The following is a 22,372-nucleotide window of genomic DNA, read 5'->3' as shown; positions in this document are numbered from 1 at the left end:
GCCACGGCCACTCATGCACCTTCTCTGTGCCCATTCAAGAGAGAATTCTCAACATCTTTGCTCAAAACAATGTCTACTTTTAGTCCATCAGAGACTTCATGTTTGTTGTGCATGCACACTCACAGCTCTCCACACATATGCCCACTCCCCACACACATCCTGCTTCTGAGAAATACAACTAGAATTTCCTCTGGAGAAGAGGTGGAAACCCCTGATTGAGAAATTTAAGGCCTAGGAAAGGTAAATGACTTTTCTTAAGTCGCATAGTTCACCACAGAACCAAAGCTAGAATGCAGATACCCTCAGCTCTTCTTCCAGTGCTTTCAGGTTTACACGTATTTGAACAGGATTCAAGGTTTAACTCCTTACGTGTCTTTCAGTGTATCCGGTGTAAGTAAAATGTTGCCCCTTAGAGCAGCCTTGAGAATTTCTCAATGACTACAGACTTTGGTTAGTTCTATACAAGGGAAGTGAGAGAGAGATAATGTCATGACCAAATGACTTAACTTTTGAAAGCAGCCTATTGCAAACTTAAGTAACTGGGGCATGTATTTTATTGATTGACCTGTAAGGACAGATATTTTAAAATATAAATTCAAAACTGTTTTTTGCAGCATTCACCTATAGGCCTTCTATATCTGCTCTTTGTGAAATAGATGGCTTCCAGAGCATTAAAAAAAGAAATAGACATTTTCTTGGTTCAATAGCTCTAATCTGCTTTCAGAGTGATTTTTTAATAGTTAAGCATATTTTATGTGCACATAGTTTCATTTGCGATCTGAGAGGATTTCATCTAAAACTGAAAAGTTATTACTCGTGAAGGAGAACAAAGGAAAAGGAAAAAAAAATTTAAGAAAAAAAATTGTTTTAAGCCTCTAAAGTTGCTTTATGTTCAAGTGGGTATTTTCAACCCTGAGTTGCTGAAATGATTTTTTATTGAAAGAAGGTTAAAAGTGTATTTCATTGAAAGCCAAGATAAACAGTAGATTTTGTATCATTTTAAAAATCAACAATTGGCTGGGCATGGTGGCTTACGCCTGGAATCCCAGCACTTTGGGAGGCCAAGGCGGGCAGATCACTTGAGGCCAGGAGTTCAAGACCAGCCTGGCCAACATGGTGAAAACCTGTCTCTACTAAAAATACAAAAACCAGCCAAGCGTGGCAGTGTGTGCCTGTAATCCCAGCTACCCAGGAGGCTGAGGCATGAGAATTGTTTAAACCTGGGAGGTGGAGGTTGCAGTGAACCCTGATTGTGCCACTGTAATTCAGGCTGGGCAGCAGAGCAAGACTCTGTCTCAAAAACAAACAAAATAAATAAATGAATATAAAAATCAACAGTGAAGACTCCCCAAACAAAAGAAATTGGGATTCTTAGCCAGTCATAGGTAAAGTGTTACAGTGTAAATTAAAGGGAAAGAAGACCAAAATTGGTGAAATATGTTTGGTCCCAGAAGATAATTAAGATGAATAAAAGAACTTGAGAGTATTTTCTCATTATTAAGCATCTTCAGCTTTAAAGATTTTAGTTAGCAAAGCAAGTTTACATAAAGAAACAGTTTTCTGAACTGGGATGGCATTCACTAAGTTAGAAATCTCCAAGTCACCCATGTTTCCCCTGTTTTATTTGCAGCCATTCGTTATCTATGACATGAATTCCTTAATGATGGGAGAAGATAAAATCAAGTTCAAACACATCACCCCGCTGCAGGAGCAGAGCAAAGAGGTGGCCATCCGCATCTTTCAGGGCTGCCAGTTTCGCTCCGTGGAGGCTGTGCAGGAGATCACAGAGTATGCCAAAAGCATTCCTGGTTTCGTAAATCTTGACTTGAACGACCAAGTAACTCTCCTCAAATATGGAGTCCATGAGATCATTTACACAATGCTGGCCTCCTTGATGAATAAAGATGGGGTTCTCATATCCGAGGGCCAAGGCTTCATGACAAGGGAATTTCTAAAGAGCCTGCGAAAGCCTTTTGGTGACTTTATGGAGCCCAAGTTTGAGTTTGCTGTGAAGTTCAATGCACTGGAATTAGATGACAGCGACTTGGCAATATTTATTGCTGTCATTATTCTCAGTGGAGGTAAGATTTGTCTTTTGATCCTCTATGAAAGAGGGTGGGATGATGGTGGGATGGCCGAAAGAATTTTGGATTTCCTTATTAGTCTGCGTTCTTTGTCGCTTTAAGTGCCAATGGCATAATGCCATGAATCACCTCTACACGTGCAAAACGCTGTACCAAGAAAGAGTATCATAAGTTTGCAGTATGAAAGTTATGAGTAACCCAGGATCTTCTCTTTCTTCCCTCAACAATATAGTTTTTCCAATCAAATGCCCTCTTCTTTTTCGTTTCTTTGTCTCTTTCTTTCCTTTCCAGAAAGGAAGATTAGAGGCCAATCTAATCTTTGGTTCCTGTAAGTAATGGCATGTATAACTTTGCTTAAGACAATGCTTACTTGACGTAGAGAAGGAACTACTAAGTGTTTCTGGTCAAATCATGCTCCTGCCCTTCCAACAGTAAGATACTACTTTGAATTGCTTTTGTGATATCAGGAATTAAGGCATACCTACTGACCTCCACCCACTCTCTTGTGTGGATTCCTCTGATGGCTTCCCTTCAAAATACCTTTGTGAGGTAGTTGGTTGTGATTAAGAATGCAATCTGAACCGAACACACAACATAGAAATAAATTTAGTTATTTAGCAATTTGTTGTATTTTTGGCCCTGCAAGTATATGATCTGACTAACCAGTTCCAAAAGCCAGATTTTTACTGAGTGTGGCTTTTTTTTCCTTTCCTTTTTTTTTTTTTTTTTTTGTGAGACAGGGCCTCACTCTGTCACCCAAACTGGAGTGCAGTTGCATGATCATAGCTCACTGCAGCTTCTAACTGCAGTTAGTAAGCTATGATCATGCCACTTCATAGAAGTAATACATGGCCATTTTACAGTTGGGCTCAAGTGATTCTCCCACCTCAGCCCCCTGAGTAGCCAGGACTACAGGGGCACACCAACATGCCCTGCTAATTTTTAAAATTTTTTTGTAGAGATGAAGTCTCGTTACGTTACCCAGGCTGGTTTCAGATTCCTAACCTCAAGTGATCTTCTCGCCTTGGTCCCCCAAAGCGCTGGGATTATAGGCATAAGCCACCACGCCCAATCTAAACTTTACTTTCAATAGCCTCTCATGAGTAGAAGAAAGTTTTACTTTCATCTCTCTGTATAAAAAATGTTTTAAGTGGCAAGTTTTCCTATTGAAGTGGACTTCAGGTGAGCTTTTTATATGTACTCTACAGTATATCCTCTGTGAAAAACCCATCGGGGGATAGTGGTAAACTGTGTATAGCTGCACAATGTGTTATAAAGAGCACGATCTTTTGTTGTCCAGTTGAAAGGAGAATGTTTCTGAAATCAGGTGCATAGTGAAGTAGTCATAAGAACAGCAAACATTTATTTAGTATTTGCTGTGTGCCAGGCAGTATTCTAAGCACTTTGTGCATATTTATTCAATCCTTACAACAATTCAGGGAAGTAAGGACCATTTTACAAATGAGGAAACCAAAGCGCTGAGAGGTTTTCTCATTTGCCTGAGGTCACGTGGCTAGCAAAAGATGGAGACAGGACTGTGAACCAGGCATGCTGGCTCAGACTCTACACTCTCTACCATCACATCATGTGGAATACCGGCCTTTAAATGCCTAGGGTGCAAATAGATCACAATACCCATAGTTTACCTTTGGAGCTGTAAGTCCAGGGTCCAGTTGTGATTCGCTTTAAAATAACTACTTGATATTATAGCTTTTTATTGTTGTTGTTTGTTTTTTGTTTTTGAGCCAAAGTCTCGCTCTTGTTGCCCAGGCAGGAGTGCAATGGCACGATCTCGGCTCACTGCAACCTCCACCTCCTGGGTTTAAGGGATTCTCCTGTCTCAGCCTCCCGAGTAGCTGGGATTACAGGCACATGCCACCACACTCGGCTAATTTTTGTATTTTTAGTAGAGACGGAGTTTCATCGTATTGGTCAGGCTGGTCTCGAACTCCTGACCTCTGGTGATCCGCCTGCCTCGGCCTCCCAAAGTGCTAGGATTACAGGCATGAGCCACCGCGCCCGGCCGATATTATGTTTAATAGAACAAAAATATACTACCTGGCATGGTTTAATATCTTGACCACATCTACTTCCTAAATTAATCCCTGACTCTCTGGTATCTTTGATTAATTCAGCAAAAAAGGATGAGATTCCAGTATAAGGCTTGCCAGAAGAAAAATATTAAATTTTGAAAAACCAGTTTAGAAAAACAGTTGATATTATTTATCTTGTATTTTATTTTACTTCATTTTATTTTATTTTATTTTTTGAAATGGAGTCTCGTTCTGTCTTGCAGTGGTGTGATCTCCACTCACTACAACCGGGTTTTCCTCCTCCCAGGTTCAAGCGACTCTCCTGCCTCAGCCTCCCTAGTAGCTGGGATTACAGGAATGTACCACCACACCCAGCTAATTTTTGCATTTTTAGTAGAGACAGGGTTTCACCATGTTGGCCAGTCTGGTCTCAAGCTCCTGACCTCAGATGATCCACCTGCCTTGGTCTCCCAAAGTGTTGGCATTGCAGGCATGAGCCACTGCACCCAGACTATTTATCTGCCATTTTAAGGCACATTTTATGTTTAATAAAATTTGGAAATATATTAATATTTAATTTATTTCAAATAGTTTTCCTAAGCATACTATATATCCCGTGTCTATTCTTTTCACTTAGTCAATTTCCTATGTCATTACATACTCTTCGTTAATACTTTTCATTAACTTTTTTTTTTTTGAGATGGAGTCTCACTCTGTCGCCCAGGCTGGAGTGCAGCGGCGCTATCTCTACTCACTGCAAGCTCCGCCTCCCGGGTTCACACCATTCTCCTGCCTCAGTCTCCCGAGTAGCTGGGACTGCAGGCGCCTGCCACCACGCCTGGCTAATTTTTTGTATTTTTCATAGAGACGGGGTTTCACCATGTTAGCTAGGATGATCCCGATCTCCTGACCTTGTGATCCGCCCACCTCAGCCTCCCAAAGTGCTGGGATTACAGGCATGAGCCACCGTGCCCAGCCGACTTTTCATTAACTTTTTAAATAAAAGTAATATACGGTCATCTTGTAATTGAAAGAGTACAGAAAGGTGTAAGTGAAAAGTAAAGGGCTTTGCCCTCAGGATAAAATAGAATTAACAAAGTCCTATTTTTCCTATCAAGAAGTTTACGTGCACACTCATGTATATATAGATATATACATTCATATATGTGTATGTTCATAGCAGTTTGTATTCCTACCCACATACACGAAGGGAAGCATTTGAAATGAGCCATTCAAAGGTACTTAGTTTCTACTAGGCAAGGTCTACACAAGAAACAGTCATGAGAATTCTGGGCTTTATGAAGTGAGATCTGAGTCTCAGGCATAGAGGATGAGATCCACCTCCTTGATTGTGCTTCATTAGAGTAAGACAAAATTTCTCAATTGGTTTTTCCTCCTATTCCGGATTTTCCATTCAGCTAAGCAAAAGGCTTTCATCCACTAAACAAATTTCTGATCCTACCCAGTCTTAACAAGAGTGATTCTTTTCTCCTCTGCAGTTTACTCTAAAGTCTATCAATTACTTTGGTGGTTTCAGAAAGAAGTGCTTTTGGTGGGGATCCAGTTGGCCTCCTCCTGAGCTGGCTGTGGACTCACAGAAGAACTTCACTTCAGCAAAGGCACTTAGGGCCCCAGACTAAAAGAAAGATGAGCAAGATGTGCATCATCTAAGAGTGGGCGGGGGTAAGGAATTGGGGATTAATGGGGGTGTCCCTAGAGGACCCAAAGAGGAGATTTTTAGATGAAAGTAACTGATTTGACCCAACTCAGTATTTGCTGGGGAAACTGGAGTTGCTACCTGAGATTGCTGCCATGAAACTTCAGCCTTAAAAACTGCTGATACCATTTGATTGGTACTTAGATTTGCCCGGGCTTAGCATCTCCGCTGTTCACTCAGCTCTCAAATCAAGCTGCTGAGAAAGATGACCTAGTTCTTCTTGAGTCTTTCTCCCCTCTCTCTCCCCTGAGCTTGGGGACAAAAATTAAACTAAATAAAAGGAACAGCAACCTATTCTAGAACCAAAGTTCAAGACTTTGTACCTTTTTAAGAGCATTTCATGTACATTCTCTCATTCAATCCTGACAGTGCTCCTAGGCTCTTAATTCTCATTTCACAGAAAGAAAAGTGAGGGTCATAGACTTAAGCGATTTGTGTAAGATTCAACAACTAGTGCCACAATGGAACTAACATTGAAACCTGGGTGTCCTAACTGCCCCCTCTGGCTCTGGCCAGTGGATTGTGGTCAATAAACTCACTCTTGTGTTGGTGGCTGCAACCTGCTCTCTCTTCACTGTATCCCTAAAGTAGGCCCATATCTAGAAGCCAGGAACAGTGCTTCCTTGGTCATCATGGTAAGCAATAACTTTCCTTGCACTCCCTAGTCTTACTGACAGGCTGGGCGGCGTCAAGAGTAATAAAACTGCCTCCAGCAAAGCCATGTTTGCAACTGGCGCCGCAACATCATGCCAGCCACCCTAGCAAACTCCCAAAACCTACCCAGCAGCCAAAGCCAAGCATAAAGCTCAGTGAAGCTGACAAGCCCCAGGACACTCTGGTGGATGTTTTGCCCCCTTGAGTGTTTGCTGTTTTGTGAAGAAAAAGTCTAGGAGAGTTCCAGCTGGAACTCTGCAACAGGCAAAAGCTCTTTTTGTTAATTCAAAACAGTTTGGAATCCATTTCAGTTCTTCCTAAACCTCCAAGATACAGGGGAGGAAATTCACTGGATTTTACAATATATTTTTCAAGGCAAATTGCCATCGCTGTCCTAATGACAGAGGAGCTGCCGATATCACTACAATGGCCGCAGATGGCAAGTTATCCAGCCTCCTCCTGTGCCCTCCTGAGTCTGGCTTGGTGACGCAAACCACCTCGAGGGCAGCTCCTTCTTTTTCCAGCAGTTCCGGCACTGTTCCTTCTCTGTGAAGCCACTTTGGAGGGCTGTTCTTGGCATGATCGTAGACTTTTCTGCTGTTGAGTGGGCAAGGAGAATAGGGTAGAAGCAGGGAAGTTGTTTCATTGCTATGCATTTATAGATCAAAGAGGAGCAGATATTTTATGTTAATTGGATAACACCTAGTTAGGTGAGTAACCTAGGCCCCTGGGCCTCCCCCATGGGTCATACCAGATAGATACATTTTTGTAAAATTTGTTGGAATTAAAGTAGAATCAAAGCCTAGTGCTAGCCCAGAATAAGTTATTCAATAAATGCTTGTTGAGTGAATAATCATCTGAAATGATAATAAAACTACCTACCTTTTGTTGAAAGCTTCAGTATGTGGGAGAATCTGTCCTGGCCACTTTATATACATCCATAATCTGTTTGTTTGGGTTTCTTGGAAGGAAGACTGCATGGCTACATACATGGACTTTTTTTGCCTCCTTTTTATAGATGGAGAAAATGGAAATTTATAGAGGTTAAGCAGTTTGCCAAAGGTCAAAGAGCTGTTAATCAGTGAGGCCAAGTTTCAGACCCAGGCCTCTCAGACTTTGAAACTGGTGCACTTAACCATTAGACCCTGCTGCCTTTTGTGTATTGAGATATGGAAGCATCTCAATTAATTGCTTCGGTCCTAGAGTTCTTTGGCAGTTATCAAAAACTGCCTATTTCCATATTGCCTCCAGATACTGTAATTAAGAATTTCCAAGGCCAGGCACAATGGCTTATATCTGTAATCCCAACATTTTGGGAAACCGAATTGGGAGGATCCCTTGAGCCCAGAGGTTTGAGACCAGCCTGGGCAACATAAGGAGACTTCGTCTCTACAAAAAATACAAAAATTAGCCAGGTGTGGCGGTGCATGCATGTGTAGTCCAAGCTACTCTAGAGGCCAAGGCAGGAGGATTGCTTAAGCCCAGGAATTTGAGGCTGCAGTGAGCTGTGATTGTGCCACTGCACTCCAGCCGGCAACAGAGTGAGACCCTGTCTCAAAAAAAAAAAAAAAGAAAAGAAAAAGCATCTCCAGATTATAGTTCAGATATTACTTAGTAATATCCAAAGTCCTCCTTAAGACACCATTTTAATGTGTCTAACAAAATTAACACCCTAGGTTTTGAAAATTACTTAAGGAAGGAATAGGGCCTGGTGATAGGGCTGAAGACTGGTGTTCTGGTTCTTAAATGTGTTCAGCCAGCAGATAGCTGGAAATAATGGTACTGTTTGCAGCACTCCCCACAAAAATGGACAGTAAACTTTAAATAACTGAGTAAACACATCTCTGCTTAATGAGATACCATCTTATACTGGGTTCTAATATAGATAAGTGGTTGCAGAAAAATGTATGAGAGGAATGTTAAATTGTTGAAATACCATCCAGTCCCTTCATTTCTTCCTGCCCTTCAGAAACACACAGAATAACCCTGACGCAGCTGTCACAGCAGAACGCTCGCTCCAGCTCACAGAACACCAGTGTTCCATCAGCACTGAGTTTGAGGAGCACTGGGTTTGGGTGTATTCATCTCTCTTCACTGTCCCATAGCTGCCCTTCAAAATCTTGAAACTGTTCCCAGCTCTAAAATGGAAAGTGTCGTCTTCTCTCTGGAACAAAAGGCTGGGTGCACTTGCTTGAATAGGCCATTGCTTTCCTGGAGGAAACTCCGGCTTATGGAGTCTCTGCTTCTGCACAGCCCAGTGCCTTCCACCCCCTCTTCATCTGCTATCATCTGCATTACTAGTTAACTGGAGAGGAGACCAAACCCAAAATATTATAAAACATAGATATTAAAAATACTGTGAACAACAATCAGCCCACTTTCTCCCACCTCTCCTGTACCAGCTAAAGATTTAGCTCCCTCATCCGTAGAGTTTTTTTGGACAAGACAGGCTGGTGCCTACATGGCGAAAGTTGTTTTTCTCTCTTTTCTTGTAATATTGCAAATAAACAAGGATATCTGCTTTCTCTTGAGCAGGACGACAGCCAAAGAGTGTTATTGCATAGTTCCTGTCCCCTATCTGGGCTACGATTGTGTCCGAGAGTAATAGCACTTATTTATTAACTGGAAAAAAATTTTACGGGCACCTATGTTGTTTCTGCATAGCTTATGAGGCTCTTCTCTTAGGCCACTCCTCTCACCCTGCCCCCCCAGCTAGTTGGCAGAATGGCTTTGAATAATGACTCGCTTTGAGTTATCTAGAAATGTCCCATTAGTTCACCATTTTCATAACCCCATAGACTTGGTTTGACAAAGGTGAAGTTTATTTATGAGTTTTCAACTGGCACCGAATTTCTAAAAACCAGAGAGCTGAGGGCGGGGATAGAACGATGGGGAGGAGACGAAACATCCTAGAATCATCTGATATACTTTAAACATATACATATACAGGCTTTTATTGTTTGTAAAATATAGAAGCATCTTTATCTGTGACTGTTGAGAAATAAAACCCCTTCCCCAGCCCAGGCATGGTAGGCTGGGACCATCCCAGTGAGCAAGCAAGCAATTGGATTTGCCCTCAGAGACTGACTATTGGGTCGAATGCTGAGTCATTCCTGATCCCACACCGGCAGTCCTGGAAGAGGCTCAGCCGGTCAGTCGGGGCTGCTTTCTGGGGTACTTTATCATTTTGGGCTCTCACAATATGTGTTTAAACTCTTGAGTGACCCCAGGCAGACTTCCAGACTGGCACAGTTCACCAAGACGTTCAGACACATCATCTGCAAGTGAGGAAGAATGAAAACCCAGCACTGGTTCAACTCACTCCTAACAGATACAGGTAGTGAAGGCATCAATCAGTCCTAGAGAAATCTTTGGAGGGCTCACCAGTGTCACAAGTAGGGAGACCAGAAGAGGCAGGCTGGCACAGTGTAAAGCCCTGGAATCAGATGAACAGGAGTTCCAAATCCCCACTCGCTTCCTAGATGTGTGCTTGCGGCAATTATTTACCTCCCTGAGCTTTAATTTCCTTATCAGTACCCTGAGCAAACCAAATAACATGATGTGAAGCCTCTGGCACAATGCCCGGGACATGTTCAGCACACAGTAAATGCTGATTTTCCCTTTTGCCCTATATGATATAATTTGAAGCAGCGCCACTCAATCCTGCCAGTCACATTGCTTGAAATGCCACCAACAGTGATTCTTAAGATCGCTTATTACAATATAAATACCCCGAGGAGATATCAGCTAATCGCTTTATCAACTATCACTTTAAGGGGATTAGGTGTGGATTGAGAACAAAACCCAGAAGGAAAGAAATCCTGGAGGAAGGGGAGGGCCTCGAAGTGGGGAGGATTCGGACGTCCTGTGGCCCCCAAAGGAGACAGGGAATGGCAGGACTGCTGGATTCCCAGCCTTCAGGAATGCCCATGAACTTTTTGGGGACTTCATGTGTTTAGACCATATTTAGAGAGTGTGCCTGTGTTCTGAGATCACAGGTTTTTCTCAGAGACATTGGCAAGGAGCACAGCGGGGGAGCGGGGTGGAGAAAAGTCATACCTGGCAGGTTTTAACTTCACTTACTGCCCTTGGTGTGCTGTTGCCATTTCCAGAGGTTGAGGGAGTAAGGAAGGGTAGGAGTTCTTAGTCTTCCCTTCTCTCTTCCTTTCCCTCCCCTTATCCTGCCCAGAGCATCGCAGGGTAGAGCCACCAGATGGATTCAGGGCATGGAGATGGCAGGTTAGTGGGAGACTTGGAAGGGATCATTCTTCCTATTTCAGCACCACCCTTCTTCCTCTACCTCCCACCCTGCATTTCCAGCCCCAGTCAGATTTCTTCTTGGACAGAGAAGAAGCAGAAATGTACATACACCACTAGGCTTAAGCGGGGACTGCAGACGGCTCCCCTGGTCCTGACAAAAAGGTGGGGAGCAAACCACGTGGCTGGATATAAATTGAGTGACCTGGAATGACTAGAACGATAAGGGGCCCCTAACCCCAGGGTGTACAGAAGTAGGGACACAAGGGCTTCCCAGGGTGGGACAGAAATCTCAGGTTCCATTTTCACTCTGAGAGACCCGGAAATGACAGCCCATGCTCACTTTCCACTGGTGGTGCTGTCAAGTGGAGGGGCTTTGAACAGGGCACACAGGAAAGGGTTGCCCACCCTGTCACTAGATGGGCTTGTGCTCTGGTTTGTGGTTTGGGAGTTGCATATTAGAGGTGGGAGTAGAGTGTCTGAGATGAGGCAAGTTGAGATGTAATCGCTATTTAATGGGCGGATCAAAGAAAATATTGGCTGGTTTGATTTTATTAAGGTTATCCCGCTCCACCATCCCGGCCCAGTCATATATATTATTGTTATCAGGCATAGATAGGGGAAGCAATTAAATGTGAAACTGTTATTTAAACCGACGAGTGTCAGAATGTTAACCCACTTCAGAGTGAAGGCTGTACCAGCAACATGTGTGTTCACTGCAGAATGTGCTGGTTACAGATGATCTTTATCTGTTTGTCAAAGCATTTGCAAGATCTCTATTTTATGTTATCCCCTTTCCCTGAAAGCAGCAGTAAACTACATTGCTCTTCAAATCATCCATGGCTCAGACCTCTGATTAATGTAAGGTGGCCTTGCTAGCGTTCTTATAAATACCCAGCAAGGTGCAGGCCCAGGAATAAAAAGGGGAAAACATCCGGAAAGCAGCGGGGGGCGGGGGTGGAGGGGGAGGAGGCTGAAGAGAAAGTAAAAAAGGATGAAGAAAGCAATAATTGAGGAAGAAAGAATAGGAAAAATATAGAAAGGACCCAAGAAAATCAGAGAAATGAGAGGAAAAGAAAGGTAGGAAGAAAATGAGGCACGGTTACAGAGCAGTAATGAAAATAGTGATAGCTAATTCACTGTGCAACAGACACTGTGCTAAGCACCTTCCGTATGTCCGTCAGTCCTCTAAACAACATTATGAGTTAAATTACCGCTACAGCTCCAGTTGTTAAAGTGAGGAAACCGAGGTATAGAAAGGTGAGGGAACTTGTCCAAGGTTACCTAGCTTGCAGAGTTGTAATTCCAACTGCTTCTCACTCAGCTGGTAGTGTGCACCCTTGGCCACACATTAGAATCACCCAGGAACTATTAAAAATCCTGAAGGTCATACCCCAGGCCAAGTGAGTCAGAATCTCTAGGGATGGCTCCCAGGCATTTGTTTGCTTTTTTAGTCTCCCCAGATAATTTTAATATGTAGCCAGAATTGATCATCCCTGCACTAGACCAAGCTCCAATTCAAATTTAAATATGAAGAGGACACATGTATAACTTTGCTAAATGATCTTTCCCTATCGGTAGGATGGTGGGAAGGAATTGCTATAGGCCACACCGTGGTACTTTGCTGAATTCCGTGTAGGCCCACTGTGATTCTGATGGTTGGATCAGAAAAGTACCCCCAAATTCCCAGCATCATTTCTTCAAGAAGTAGTGAATTGGGGCTCCGTGGGTTTTTTGTTTTGTTATTGTTCTTAAACCACCTTGCCTACATGCACTCGACTACAGGAATGAGAACTTGCCTGACACCTCAAACGTGTCTGCATCAGGCATTATTTTTCTTGAGCTTCTGAATTTCTGCTCTAACCAAGAACAACTCAGAAACCTTCAATTTCCTGACTGTTGATATGCCATCCACTCCTACTTACACTCCTGACCCCAAACCCATGGAAACTGCCTTTATTGGAACGAACACAAGAATTATAATATGTTCTAAAATTCCTCTACCTATTTCATTCTCACCATGCACTTATGAAAGAAATGCCATTGTCTTGAAAACTAAGCCCAAATCCAGAAAGATTAGATGATTTGTCCACAGAAACTAAGTGGAAGAGAGACAGGACTCAAGTCTTCAGCTTCCCAATCCACTGCCTCCTAGAACATGCCTGTGAATTTAGGGAGCAGTGCAATAAAGGAAACTTGAGAGGAAGCACAAAAGGAAGTTAAATTGCAAAGTACTGAGTTCCCTAAGTAGCCCTGCCTCCCCTCCAGTTTTCGGCCTGCACCTGAGCTAAGGTCTTTCATTGTCTGTGGATCAGTTTACAGCTGCCCTGCAATCAGATTTGTGTTTGGTTTTGTTATTTTTTAACGCCCTAGGGACAGTCAGTTTCACTTTAGTCTCTATCAGAGAGCCAATAGGAAAAGATGCAGAAAGCCGGGAGAGCAACTCCTAGAATAGAGACAAAACTCCCCACATTAGTTTTCCTGCCTCTCCTTCAGGAGACTGCTGTGGTCATCTGGTTCCCTAATTGAGACACCTCCTGAGAAACTCTGTGCTAGGGAAACACCCAGCCCAGGTGGGCAGATCTCAAGAGGACCAGCATGTTTGAATCTGCTTTGAATAAACCCTCCACTTCACAGAACCAGATCTGGATAAGATGGAAGCTTTGCCCATAATCAACAGTGCTCTGTAATCAATTCCAGGACCGTGTGGATGGAGACCGGAAAGGTTTCTTTCCCAATTCTTCACAGCCTGGGGAGTAGGGAACTAGTAATTGACTCCAGCCTCCTGGAGTGCTCAGTCCTGGAGTCTGAGTCACACACACTTCCCAAAAGGGCCTTCTAGGCAGCCTACCCGAGCAGAGAGGACCCTTGGCCCTGGCCCTACACCAGACTCAACTGTAACCTCAGCAAGGTGCAGGGAGAGGATCTCAGGTGGGCCTCCTGGGAGCAGTGCCTTTTCAGGCACTAGGCTGTTGGGAATGGAGAGAAGAGAAAGGCCCTGGCACAGTCTGGGTGTTTGGATGGATTTATGTGGCACAACTGTGGCACCTGGCTTAGCTCAGTAAAGGACTGAATGTGCGTGGAACAGAAAGGGAAAGAGACTAGTGGGGAGTTGTGACCACTTGGAGGGTGGAGGGTAGGGAACAACTTTGGCAGGATGGATCTCTTTTGCCGTTGACTAGAGCTTGAAGACCAAAGGAAGCTTTTCTGTTGTTTAAGTAAGTCAGGTGTTTTAAGTTTAATGTTAATGTGCTTTTTCAATTAGATGTTTGAGTATATTTCCCCAACTGAATTATGTAGAGGGAATTACAAATGAGAATAAATCTTATAGTTTTTGAATTAGGATTTTTGAGATTATCTATTTAGTCTGATCTGTTTTGTTTAGACAAGAAAATTGAGCCTAGTGATCTTAATCAGTTTTCCTAAGGTCACAGAGCTGGTGAGTGAAAGCCTTAGATGTAAAATATACAACTTTTCTCTGCTGCCCTCCTTCCCTAAACCATCTTGCCTTAACGGAGGCTCAGTCAGGGGGACAATGGGACTGATCTGTAAATGATCTAACTTATCATTGCAGAAAATATACTTACTCCATGGCCACAAAATTTCAGCAATTCAGCCAAGCTTCATCCATCACATCATAAAGAATAACTTGCCAAAGAGGGGTTTGAAAATCCAAACCAGATCCCTCTCCACTCCTAGAGAGGCCAGTTCCATGACACTGCATCGGAGCCAAGTGTTTCCAGCAAGCCCTGATCAGTTGCATGTTAGGGCTTGGTTTGATAAACGGGACCTAGTAGATTAACATCATCTCCTCAGCCCAAGGGCTGACCCCAGTGGTGCTGCTCAAGAGGAAGGAGGAGGCTGGGAGCAGTGGCTCCCGCTTGTCATCCCAGCACTTTGCGGGGCCAAGGAGGACAAATCTCTTGAGCCCAGCATGCAAGAGCAGCCTGGGCAATGTAGAGATTCTGTCTCTACCAAAAAAAAAAAAGAGAGAGAAGGAGCAGGTGGAGGAAGGAGGAGCGGCAGAAAGGTTTCAGGAGCCAGTGTCTAGTTAGCAGAGGCCTACCCCAGGCCGAGGAGGGCCTCTCTCGGCACCTGTCTCTTGGCACCAGAGACACACCTCTGCCTCTGGCCTTTCAGATGCATGTATTTATCAAGCCGGAGGATCCGTAGTCATTAAACCAAGGTGCCAGTCTGGGGCCCAGCTTTCAGTGAAGCATCAGTGGCTTTTTCGTTCCCATATAGCAACGGTGAGGAAGGCCCCATGCTCCCAGGGGCCCAATTCTCCAGACCAGGACCAGATCATTTGTTCCTTCTCAGAATCTGAGATCTTTTGCTGATGGTTCCAGGATTGAATGCTGAAATCTAAAAAAGAAACTTATACTTATTCTGGTCAATGGGATATGTTGGAGACCTGAGAGGGAAAAAAATCAAACTAAAGACCAATTTCCTTCTTTAATGGAAAAAAAATATGAAAGTTACCTTAGAAGAATATTTAGAGTTCTGAAAATCCCACTCTGAGACCACTCTGCCATCTCACATTGTTCTCTTGAGCCTCATCTCAATGGATAAAGGTTACTAGAGTTTATTAGACACAGGAAAACATAGTTTACAGGAGACTTCTTCATTGTGTAGGGATTCTGCCTTCAGGCCTGTTCACCAGCCGAGAGAATTGTGCTTTTCGATCCAGGGCTCTTGGCCAGAACAGCCTTCTCACTCATTAACTCAGTCGACCAAATGCTTCCTGTGTTTCCACTGGTGGTTCAGAAACGATCAGAACACAGTCTGTGCCCTCTATTACCTCATGGTCTAATGGGGGAGAAACAAGAAAGTCAGAACTTACAATACAAGATAATAAGGAATAAGAACAGAACCTTTGGAACCAGACAGACTTAGATCCAAATATCAGTTCTGCATTTACTAGCAAGTGGCCTATCTTCGTAGGATGCAACTTTTTTCTCTAAGTCTTAATTTCTCCCTCTGTAAAGTATGACCTCGTGGGGTTATTGTGAAGATTAAATGGCATATTGTACATAAGGCCCTTGGCACGATCTTTGGAAAATAATAACCATTCAGTGAATGTAATCTACTAGTATAGCTGTGATTGAGGTGTTTATAAGGTGCTGTGGGACCCAGAGAAAGGAGATGAGAAGAACAGGAGAGAGGAAGGGATACTGTTGAGGAAGGATTTCAGGATGGAATCCCACCACAGTCTGTATTTTGAAGAAATGGTTGAAGTCAATAAGAAGAGTGAAGGGAAGGTGAGAACATTTCAGGCAGAAGGAATAAAATCTGAATAAGTGCAGAGTCCTGACAGAACATAGGGTGTTTGAGGAACTTGGCATGGAAATAGATTAATATGGCTTAACGTGGAGCAAAATGAAACAGAACTGAGGCTAGAGGATGACCAGGACCAGGTCATGAAGGATATTAAAGGTGGGTAAAACTCATACCATGAAGGAGAGAAGAGTTACAATTTTTAAAAGAAAATAAATAGCCTTCAAGAGCTCAAATTTGAAATCAATACGAGATAGATGATCAAGTGAATATCCTGTCTTCTTGGTGAGCCTTACTGAGAAAACCTTATAATCTAACCCAAGGCAACAAACTGGAAATTAGAAAATAAAACTTAGAGATGAGAAAACAAACACTGAAACCCAAACTTTTTACTTGGAAATTTAAAAACATGCTTCTGTATAACTCTTAGGTTAAAAATGAAATCAAAATTGTAAGACAAGCTGTTTAGAAAAGAACTATGAGAGTACCACTGATCAAAGCCCATGGGATGAAACCAAAGTGGCACTAAGAAGAGCATGTGGAGGCTTCAATGCATTTATTAGAGAACAAGGAATACCAAACCAAATGAATTAAGCATTCAACTCAAAACAACTAGAAAAAGAGAAGAAAGTAAACCTAAAGAAAGTTTTAAAAAGGAATTCAATAAATTAAAAACAAAACACAAAATGTTTAAAAACAGACTTGATTAATAAACCAAAAGTTATGTTTTTTTAAAAAAGCAAAAACTAGATAAACCTTTGACAAATCAGATTTTTTTTTTTTTTTTTTTTTTTTTGAGACGGAGTCTTGCTCTGTCGCCCAGGCTGGAGTGCAGTGGCCAGATCTCAGCTCACTGCAAGCTCCGCCTCCCGGGTTCCTGCCATTCTCCGGCCAAATCAGATTTTTTTAATGAGAGAATGCACAAATAAAGAGCTCTAAGAGCTGCGCACAGTGGCTCATACCTATGTTCCCAGCACTTTGGGAGGCTGAGGCAGGAGGATTGGTTGATGCCAGAAGTTCAAGACCAGTCTGGGCTATGTAGCAAGACCCCACCTCTACAAAAAATTTAGAAATTAGTTGGGTGTGGTGGCTCATGCCTATAGTCCCAGCTACTTGGGAGGCTAAAGCAGGAGGATCACCTGAACCCAGGAGTTGGAGGCTGCAGTGAGCCATGATTATGCCACTCCACTGGGCAACAGATTAAGACTCTGTCTCAAAAAAAAGAAAAGAAAAAGCATTAAGTTAAGATTAAGTTAAGGGGCATGAATAAATACATTTCATATTCTAAGACAATATCATCTACAACTTTATTCCAATATAAATTACTAAAACTTTACCATATAAGTAGTAGAAAGCCTGAATAGATAAAAACTATGGAAGAAAAATTAAAGATAATGATAGATTTATCATTAAGCTCAGATGGTTCTGCAAACAAATTCTAAGAAACCGTCAGGGAACAGATCATTACTATGTCGACACAGAAGGCAAACTTCTCAACTCAGTGTATAAGGCTAGTTAACATTGTTACTAAAACAGGCAAAGAATGGCCCCCAAAATAATTCTAAACCAGTATCACCTACAAGTACAAAAACCCTATAATAAAATATTAGCAAGTGACTACAAGGGTATAAGGAACTCTGTTAATGTAATTCACTGTGCTAGGTTAAGATAAAAACCATAACTCTTCAAGATATCATAGCTCTTTAGATAGAGAAATGTAAAAGCATTTGATAAAAATTCAACAACATTCCTGACTAAAACAAATTAAAATTTTTAAACCCCTGGATAAGCCAGGAGTAAAACATGTCCTCCATAATCTATAGCAAACATCATAGTTGCTGATAAACCATTAGAAGCATTTCCTTCAAAGTTAGGAATAAAACAAGAATTGCTGCTATTATTTAATCCCATATTGGAGGTTTTAGCCAACACACTATGGCAAGAAGAGGAAATGAGAAAGGTTAATGATGCAAAAGAAGAAATAAAGCTACCATTGCTGATACAATTATCTATCCAAAAAAAGTAGAAATCCATGATTAAAAGCTATTGGATCTGACAAAAGTTCAGAAAATTGGAATCGTTTCAATATACTAAAATCAATTAGTTTTCTACACATCAGCAGGGATATATTAGATGTAATGAAAATGAAGGGTCCATTCACAATAGAAGCTATAAAGTATTTGAGAATAAATCTAACAAGATCTACATAAAGAAAAAAGTAAAATATTTAAAAGGTATTTAAGTTCACCATTTGCAAATTGAACTAAAGAAAAAATCTAAAGAAGAACTAGTGAAAATTGCTTGCAATCTTGCCACTCAAAAGAAACCTCTGTTAAAATGTATCAGTATTTTAAAACTGTGTTTTGTCGTTTGGAAATACGCCATATTAAGCAAACACAGCATAAGCAAATCAAGCAAAAACACAAGCCTTTTTTTAAAAGCATATTTGTGAAAAGAGCATATTTGAAGCTATGATAAGAAACTGAGTAGAAGCTATAAAACATGGATTCATCAGGAAGGAGCAGAAATTGAAAAGGAGATTTCTGGCTGGGCATGGTGGCTCATGCCTGTAATCCCAGCACTTTGGGAGGCCAAGGCGGGTGGATCACTTGAGGTCAGGAGTTTGAGACAAGCGTGGCCAACATGGTGAAACCCTATCTCTACTAAAAATACAAAAATTAGAAAGGCGTGGTGGTGAGCGCCTATCATCCCAGCTACTCAGGAGGCTGAGGCAGGAGAATAGCTTGATCCGGGGAGGCATAGGTTGTAGTGAGCTGAGGTCGTGCCACTGCACTCCAGCCTGGATGACAGAGCAAGACTCCATCTCAAAAAAAAAAAGGAAAAAGGAAATTTCTGAGTAGAAACATGTTAGCAGAGGAAACTTCATTTGGGGAATGAAATTGTTTTGATGCCATGCTCCATCAGCTGACCACACAGATTCCATCCTGGCCAGAAAAAGCCCCTGCAAAGACCTCTGATTATTTTGGTTCTGATTACATCCTCAGTTCTCACCCATTATCTGCTTACCCTTGCTCCCCACCTATTTAAGATACAAAGCAAAACAAACCAAAACCACAGATGAGTTGCTTGGTAGAGCTCCCTAGGCCTCCGAGGCGGGGCCCAGAGGATTTTTTGACTGAACCCCGTGTTGTGTTTTCCATTTGTGCTTCCCCAGATCGCCCAGGTTTGCTGAATGTGAAGCCCATTGAAGACATTCAAGACAACCTGCTACAAGCCCTGGAGCTCCAGCTGAAGCTGAACCACCCTGAGTCCTCGCAGCTGTTTGCCAAGCTGCTCCAGAAAATGACAGACCTCAGACAGATTGTCACGGAACACGTGCAGCTACTGCAGGTGATCAAGAAGACGGAGACAGACATGAGTCTTCACCCGCTCCTGCAGGAGATCTACAAGGACTTGTACTAGCAGAGAGTCCTGAGCCGCTGCCAACATTTCCCTTCTTCCAGTTGCACTATTCTGAGGGAAAATCTGACACCTAAGAAATTTACTGTGAAAAAGCATTTTAAAAAGAAACGGTTTTAGAATATGATCTATTTTATGCATATTGTTTATAAAGACACATTTACAATTTACTTTTAATATTAAAAATTACCATATTATGAAATTGCTGATAGTATTTCATTTACTGAGTCTTGTGTGTTTCCCACCCTAGCCCCTGGGCTTTCTTTTTTCCCTCTTTTCCTTCTTCCCTCGCTCCCTCCCTCCCTTCCTCCCTTCCTCCCTCCCTCCCTTCCTCCCTCCCTCCCTCGCACCCTTCCTCCCTTCCTTCCTTCCTTTCCTTCTTCCTTTATTTTTCTTTTCCTTCTTAGACATTTTAAAATATGTGAGTGGAACTGCTGATACACTTCCATTCTCAGTAAATTAATTTTTTACTCAATTTACAACTTTTAGGAACTCTACATCTGCTTTAACAATCAGAACTAAGAAGGGAAGGGGAACTTCAGAATCAGACGGCTCAGAGCATGTGTTTTGTAGTCTGGATATGCTGATATGCAGTATATCCCTGGGCTTACCCAGAATTCAGTCTTCTTCCACAATCCTAACCGAGATTTTCACTCACCACCAGCAGCCTATTCATATACTACCTGCTAATCAATGCCACTGTGCACCCACAGAGCCAGTGGCCAGCAACTGAGCACTGCTAGAAACTCTGGGGAACACAGAACTGTTTTAAAATTTGGTATCTGGGCCAGGCATGGTGTCTCAAGTCTTTAATCCCCACACTTTAGGAGGCCAAGGTGGATGGATCAATTGAGCTGGTCTCCTGTTGGAGACCCCATCTCTACAACAGTTTTAAATATTAGCCATGTGTGGTGGCACACACCTGTAGTCCCAGCTACTCACAAGCTGAGGCGGGAGGATTGCTTGAGCCGGGAGTTGAAGCTGCAGTGAGCTATGATAATGCCACTGTATTCCAGCCTGGGCCACAGAGTGAGACCCTGTCTCTAAAACAGATAAAAAAGATTTGACACTGCCACAAAGAAGTTACCTATTATAAACTAAAGAGAAAAGATTCATCTTTTTTTCCTACGGATTAAAATGCACAGATTAAATCCCATGCCAGGTGAATGGTAAGAGTTTGTAGGAAGTAAGATGAATGAATATTGGAATCCTAGAGACTGAATCTGTGGATTTGCTGAAGAGGGCCTCAGGGAAGTGTTGGACTGGAATAGGTAGAGAGGAGGAGAAAAGACATTCCAGAGAAGCAAAATAACAGGAACACAATGAAAGAAAAAAAAAACTGAGGGAGAAGAGCTACTTTTCTTTTTTCTTCTGCAGGGCAGTTTTGCTGTGGTTATTCCTGTCCTCCTCCTTGGGACCACTCTGTCCAGAGATCTCTTACTTTTCTGAACTCAGAGGCTAACTATCCGCATCATTAATGGAATGCTTGCCTCCCAAGCAAATAGATTCTAAGTTTCCTGAAGGCAGGACAATCTGTTCATTCTTGGCATAATGAATAGATTTGTTGATTCAATCCACTGCATTCACTTGCATGGGCTACTCATGAACTCATCCTACTATGTCTTTGAAGAATGCCTTACTGGGTGTCCAAGGGAGAGAATAGTCATGGGTTCTTAGTTTCTGTTTCTGACTGGGCCAATAAAGCCTCTTCCCTATCCCTCTTTTCCACTTATCACTAGGGACAGAAATTAAAAACCATGGCTTCAGGCTACTAAAAGCCTAAACCAAACCAAACAGCAACAACAAAATAAGGCAAGTTGGACAAGCTTATGGGTGTAAACAAACTGTCTGGAGGCCTCTGTTGTGCGGGACACGTATTTCCACTGACCTAAATTTCCCTGCCACTTCCTTAATTTATCTTGTCTTATGGTATTTACACTCATGAGACATAACTGCAGACTTGAGGCTTTCAAGCCAAAATATCAAGAAAGACCTGTTCATCTTTTGCTTAAAAATTACTGTATCTCCCAAGAATCAGGTTATAGAAGTGAGTACTGACCCCAGCCCTAAAAATGTAGGGTTCCTAACCCTTCAGGAGAGAGCCCTTCTGAGCTCAAACCTTTAGAATGACAGATAGACAAAGACTGAAGCCGTTGTCTAAGTAACATCAAAACATTTGGAAGGAAAGTGACAAATTCAGTCAGTCATATGGCTCTTTTTTTTCTTCCTTGATGCCAAACATCAGGATATTTTGAAACACCCACATGACTGGCTAGTCTTCTGTGTAGAGAGCTGATGGTCAGGGATCTCTTGAAAGAGAGAATGTACAGGCAGTAGACAAGAGAGAGTCCACCTCTGAGGCACTCCCTTATTTACAAGCTGTCTTGAACAAAAAGTCTTTCAGCCCCGCTGCCCGGTCGCAGTTCCCACCAGCGCTCCGCAGCCCATCCAAGCCTTTCCACATTATCGGAGCCGTTGCTGCCAATGGAAGGAGGAAGAGAAATGCTCTCAGCTCTCTGGCACTGATGGTTAGCATTAAATGGCTTTTAAATCCTGGCAACTTTCAAATTCCCATCTCTGACTTTTTCCCTGTGGCTTGGATGATCATTTGCTAAATATTTGACAACACTTTATATTCAGCCTCCAAAGCTCCTGCTCCTTTCTCCCTCTCTCTCTCCCCCAGGATGAATCATAAGTTAACGAATGTGTCATCAGTTATTCATAGTACTTTCTCTGGACACAAACACACGTAGGGATTTTTGTTAATAAAAATAGGAAGAAAAGTAACTTTGGTCAAGAGTCAAGAAAGGGTTTCCAGGCTCCCACAAGAGCCCTCCCCCAGCACCTCCCTGGAACGGACTCCCTTTTCCTTCCTCCCGCTGTGTGTGGAGCCCAGGAACAAAGAGGGGACACACAGAAGAAGCGAAGCT

General features: G+C 42.5%; 1 protein-coding gene across 8 annotated transcripts in view; it reads left to right on the top strand.

Moving 5' to 3' along the window:
- Window positions 1-19,656, top strand: part of PPARG (peroxisome proliferator activated receptor gamma) — a 147,769-nt gene extending 128,113 nt beyond the window's left edge. For all 8 annotated transcript variants that reach the window (XM_025377456.1, XM_025377458.1, XM_025377454.1 and 5 more), the window contains 2 exons: window positions 1,631-2,081; window positions 19,198-19,656. In XM_025377456.1, the coding sequence (XP_025233241.1) occupies window positions 1,631-2,081; window positions 19,198-19,445 (699 nt within the window). In that variant the 3' untranslated portion in view covers window positions 19,446-19,656. The remainder of the gene's footprint in view (window positions 1-1,630; window positions 2,082-19,197) is intronic.
- The last annotated feature ends 2,716 nt before the right edge of the window (window positions 19,657-22,372 follow it).

The sequence above is a fragment of the Theropithecus gelada genome, chromosome 2 (assembly GCF_003255815.1).
Source record: "Theropithecus gelada isolate Dixy chromosome 2, Tgel_1.0, whole genome shotgun sequence".
NCBI classification, from domain to species: Eukaryota; Metazoa; Chordata; class Mammalia; order Primates; family Cercopithecidae; genus Theropithecus; species Theropithecus gelada.
The sequence above is the reverse complement of the archived record's forward strand: the minus strand, read 5'-3'. Positions and strand labels throughout refer to the sequence as shown.